Here is a 5,777-nt window from a genome sequence, read left to right on the forward strand (position 1 = left end):
GCGGCTTAACACCAGACAATTTTACTCGTCAATGGAGGCGGTCCAGGCAGTTCATGTGCCAATGGGTTAAGAAACGAGAGGTGCCTAGTTGCAACATACAGTAGTAATGTTAAAATTCACTCTGAGCCAAAAAGAAACAAAGGAAGACTTTTGGTAAAAATGTGAAAAAAATCCTTACTTTTTTCCAGGAACCCAAAGGCCATGTTTAATTTTTTAAGCTACATTTGATGCATTTGTTTATCATTTCTTTCCTAGTTTCTCCATGGAGAACAATATCTAGAGCTTTACAAACCCATTCCAAAATTTGGCACTTTAACAAACACAGCACATGTCATTGACATTCTTGACAAGGGAAAAGGAGCCTTGATTCTTGTCAATGTCACCACTAAAGATGACAAGGAGGAAGCTGTCTGCTTCAATCAGTTCTCATTCTATATTGGTGGTGGAGGAGGGTTTGGTGGAAAGAGACATTCAGATCATGCAAAATCTCTTGTTGCCACCCCCAGCCGTTCCCCTGATGCTAGTATTCAGGAAAAGACAAGCTGTTCCCAAGCTCTGTGGTATCGACTCAGTGGTGATTATAATCCCATCCATATTGAACCTGAGTTTGCTCAGATGGGAGGTAAGGGTAAAGGTCATTACTGTCATTTGAGGTCAAAAAACAGCTTTTTTATATCCGCTTCTGATCCCCTTCTTTTGCTGTCGTCAATATGAGGATCATGGCATGGATTATAAATTCCTAAAATGGGCAATTCTGTGAGTCTAGATTTAAAACGTTGATTAATGCCTTCAGACCATCAGAAGTCAAAATGTGTGATAGCTGGACATACATTCATGATGTAGATCACCCTGGGAGGTTTAGTACAATGAACACAATGAACCTAAAATTTTAAAAAAATTCTTTATTTCTGTCACAATCTTTGACTCTTGTATCTAAGAACACTGAATTGTATTAATTAAACGGGACATACACGTGTGTATATTGGTCCAGGAGTTTCTGAGTGGGCGCTGATGTTGTTAATGACAATGATCATTTTAACTCTAAGTTCACTATTGTTGTTTCAGGTTTTTCAACCCCAATCCTTCATGGTTTATGTTCATTCGGCTTTGCTGTGCGTCATGTCTTAAGGCAATATGCAAACGACGATGTAACAAAATTCAAGGCCATCAAAACAAGATTTTCCAAGCCAGTTATTCCTGGACAGACAATCCAGACTGACATGTGGAGGGATAGGAACAGAGTTTTCTTTCAATGTAAAGTGGTTGAAAATGGCCAAATTGCTTTGTCAGGGGGATTTGTTGACTTAAAGGACATTACAGATTCCAAGAAATCAATTCCAGTAAGTTCCTTTTATTTTTCTATTGTTATATCTAATCTTACTTACTTCATTCTTACTGGGTCAATAAACATATTTACCATCTATTTTTCTCTAACATAATTATTACCCACAGAATCAGTACTGTTTAAGGGAGGGTTCACGGTTCGGTGCATGTGCAGGCTTTGTCGTAAAGTGATTGTTTTTTAACTAATTGGAAATGATTACAGAATTCTAGCAGCAATGTATTGCAGAATCATCTTTCAGTCATCAGGGAACTACAGTGTACATGTACCACCAACAAGCGAAGTTTATTGCCGAGAATATTATTTTTTCAAGTTTTAGTCGGGTGTGGTAAAGTCAGATGCAGTTGAAACGTCATCTTTCCTGTTAATAACTTCCATGTTTTAAGGGTTTTTTCAATGAGGCAAACGCGACTTCTGGGCAGTGACTCTGGTGGATATCCTGTGGCAGGCTGGCCATGACATTTCTTCAGACATTCCATAAATCAAAGCAGGTTTTGAAGGGGTTTTTTACACTTTTTTAAGCTTTAAACGACAGTAAATAATTATACGTACTTATATTGATTTGTAACTGAATAGCCCAATTAAAGGAATGGATGGCCAGATTTCAGTCAAAATTTCCAAGGATTCTGAAATTGCATCCATGACAAATTTTGTGTTGGCATGACTGATTAATTTCCATGAGTGCATGCACATAGCTATAAACCCAGTCCTTCAACAGATGGCAGGAACAAATGCAGAACACAACACCAGGAGTTCTATGCCCTTCTCTTTTCAAATACGTAGTGTATGGGTTATGTATTGTGATGCCCCTTAGTGTAAGCTATTACAACAGGTTGTGAGACAGGGCCTACAGTTTATTGTCCCTATCCTGGAAGATGAAAAAGTTCAACCATTTTGATTGTCAAGTCAAAGACAACACTTTCCCCTCAGTTATTTTAAGGACCTTACTTTTCAAATCAAATCATGTTTTAGTTAATTTCAGCCTCTTAGAAAGCAAGTCCGAGAGAAGCATTTTTGTAGTAGTGATTTACTTCAGCTTTTTACACCAGTCCACACAGACTGCTACCTCACTGTCACTATTTTACTTTTCTCTTGGACTGCCTTGAAAAGGGAGTTAAAATAATGGTTAACTAGTCCACCCCATCATGTTCAATGGGCCAAGAATAATGGTTGACTTTGAGTCACTTTGAGAAATTTATTTCACTGATCACAGAAATTTGCATTTTGAGATCTAGCAGCCATTCATAAGAATCCAATTTTCGCATTTTCCCAGTGCCTCTCCATCCAACCTTTTGTTGGCCTATGCAGCTGATGGAATTTTGGTACACGAGAGCTGTTTTTCTTAGCGCACTGCCAGAGTTCACTTTTTTCCTGTCATCTTGGCAGAAGAAAAAGCGGTATTGTTTGCTTAAGTGCTTGGTGACTTTCATACAGAGGTCATGGATTCAAATGATTCCTTTCCTAAATTGTTTCTGACTCCTTTTCGACTTTATAAGTAGTTTTAGTGTGTGATTGGATATCATTTCAGAATGGGAATGCTTTGGCGTTGCAGCCCATGAATGCGGAGCTAAAGAGTGAGGCTTTTTTCAAAGAAATTGGCCAACGAGTTTCCAACAACCCTGACCTTGTTAAGAACGTCAATGGCATATTTGAGTGGAATGTGACGAAAGGGGGAAAACCCGCAGGACAGTGGATTGTGGACCTCAAAACTGGGTCTGGTTCAGTGATGGCAGGGCCGTGCAAGCAAGGCAAACCAGATTGCACTCTAACTGTGGAAGATGATGACTTGATGTCCATTGCCAAAGGAAAAGCAAACCCACAGCAGTTATTCATCCAGGGAAAGTTGAAAGTAATGGGAAATATAATGCTGTCAATGAAGTTGGGTCAAATCTTCAAGGAACGTGCCAAGATGTAGTGCGTCCGAAACATTTGATTGACACTTGGAGCTGTCAGCGCCTTCTTATCACTTGATGACAATGATCGAACGAAATGATATATGAAATGAATCAAATATTGGACTGCGAAAATGAAATCAAGTAAGCTATGATCCTTGCAGTTGTGAATGCAATTTTAGCAATTGCGTGGAGCAGCCTGAAAAATTCAGGACTTCAACAGAGTTTGAACCCATGACTTCGCGATGCGGGTGCGACACTCTAACCAATGAACCAATGTTGGGATATCAATATGTATTGACTAGAATCATTTCATACACCATTTCATTCGTTAATGAATTCTTCACTGTCACCCACAAGTGACGGGCTCCCAACATCAGTGGCTTCATAGCTCAGTTGGTTAGGGCGTCGCACCGGCATCGCGAGGTTACGGGTTCAAACCTGGCTTAAGTCCAGTATTTTTCAGGCTTCTCTACGCAATGGCTAAAATTGCGTTCACAACTGCGAGGATCGTAGCGATAATAATAGAACTTTATTTTCACATGATAATGTTTAAAGCTGAATAGCTTGTGGGGTCGTGCACAAATGAAATCAAATCAAGTTAACGTATATCAAATCATATTGGTTTTTGAGGAGAGGGTAAAACCGGAGTAGCTGGAGAAAAACCTCTCGAAGCAGGGCAGAGAAGCAACAAAGTGAACCCACATATGACGCCGGATATGAGAATCAAACCCGGGCCACATTGGTGGGAGGCGAGTGCTCTCACCACTGAGCCATCCCTGCTCCAGCTTAACAAGCTTCACTTGACGATAATGATGCATATGGTGGGAAAGATTATGATAATGATGATGATGATGATGATGATGATGATGATGATGATGATGATAATTAATGTGAGGATTTAGATGATGAAGATGACGATGATCATGATTAGAAGGGCGTTTATGTAGATGATGATGATGATGATGATGATGTTGGTTGCGGTGATGTCGATGATAAAACTCGTAATCATAATTATAAATAATTATAAAATTTATCGTGTTTAGTTCAGAAGCACATTGAGGACTATGAATCAATTCAAATGCTTGTTTGTGACCATAGGGGAAAACCGTGGTAACCGGCTAACAAACCTTTCAACCAACAACTTCAATCGCTAGCGTTTGAGTGAGTATCCCGTCTAACTGGCGTTCATAGTTCGTGCGCGTCTGATCAACTTGTTTTAGCTGATTTTCATCTTGACACGTCCCCTTACCGTTGTTCCAGCTTATCTTGTAGACTCCTGGCGAGTCCCTCTTTTGCCGCTTAGTTCATGGAGCGCAAGGCGAAATTGAAAAACATGGCCGTGCGAAGCGATGCGCACGCTCCCTCCAGACTAGATTTCATGCGGCCACTTTTTCTGCCGCCAGTTTTCTTTTTCTCCTTGCGCTCCGCGAACTTTGCAGCAGAAGAGGGAAAACTCTTAGGGCGCTTTCCATTTGACAGAACTGACCAGCCGGACCGGGTATTTGAAAGGCCTAATTCTACAACGCCTTCATATTAACACAATTCGAAGATGATATATACTCTTCCAGAAGGATGCGAGATATTTTCATGCAAGTGTTCCGTCAAATTGCTGCATTTTCTTTACAAACTGACGGGTCTGACCGGCCAGTTCTGACAAAAGGAAAGCGCCCTTAGTCTACTTATGTTATTGTTAAAAGTCTAAAGCGCAAAGCCGAGCATAAGTGCTATACTAATTGGAAAGCCATCTGGGAGACTTCAAATCATAACAATTAAAGCAGATAAAATGCGATGTAGAGAAGAACAAGCGAAGTGAACCAATTTATGAAGCCGAGCACGGGGAACGAATCGCTGCACAGTTAATTTCCGATTTTTGATAGCGTTCTGGCTTGTCCAACTCCAGCTTTTGATTACATTTCGTCCCACGTTAGCGATTTTTTGGTTGCATTGTGTTTTATCCTGTGACTGCGTTGGGCTATAATGATGATCAAAATGTGCAATTTTTATCGTTTGTTAATGCGTTTTCGCTTGCCGTGGTGTTGCGGTGGTTCACAAGTCAATTCCCCTCTACTGCTGTCCCCCAGCGTTTTTCCACGTTATATATGGGTTATTGACCAAGCGTGATCATGAGGTCAAGATGACTGGATATTGCGTGTTTATGGACCAAGATGAAGTCAAGATCCATAAACACGCCAAAAAAAGAACGAGGCCGATATCCTGCCGTCTTGACCGAACAAGCTTGGTCGATATAGGATTTATTATATGGGATAAAACACCAAAAAATGATCTTTGATCTTGCGGGACCAAGCCAGAAATCCCGAGCGGGCAGGATGGAGCTATCTTGCCCGCTCGGGTAGCCAATCACAGCGCGGGGTTTGGTTAATTTTGCCCGCTCACGGAGCTAGCGAGTATTTACGACTTTCGAATGTGTTTGCTCTTTCGACCTCCTGTTGCCTAACAACGAATTGCGCGAAACTTATCAATAAGTCATAGACCTTTCATGAAAGTGGATAACGCATTATGAATTTTGAGCGGCATTGAGA

General features: G+C 40.8%; 1 protein-coding gene across 1 annotated transcript in view; it reads left to right on the forward strand.

Annotated features, from left to right (window-relative positions):
- The window catches only part of LOC138047065 (peroxisomal multifunctional enzyme type 2-like), an 8,110-nt gene extending 3,412 nt beyond the window's left edge, over window positions 1-4,698 (forward strand). The window contains exons 3-5 of the mRNA XM_068893759.1: window positions 256-622; window positions 1,066-1,340; window positions 2,871-4,698. Of these exons, the coding sequence (XP_068749860.1) occupies window positions 256-622; window positions 1,066-1,340; window positions 2,871-3,257 (1,029 nt within the window). The 3' untranslated portion in view covers window positions 3,258-4,698. The remainder of the gene's footprint in view (window positions 1-255; window positions 623-1,065; window positions 1,341-2,870) is intronic.
- The last annotated feature ends 1,079 nt before the right edge of the window (window positions 4,699-5,777 follow it).

This window comes from Montipora capricornis, chromosome 4 (assembly GCF_036669925.1).
Source record: "Montipora capricornis isolate CH-2021 chromosome 4, ASM3666992v2, whole genome shotgun sequence".
NCBI lineage: Eukaryota > Metazoa > Cnidaria > Anthozoa > Scleractinia > Acroporidae > Montipora > Montipora capricornis.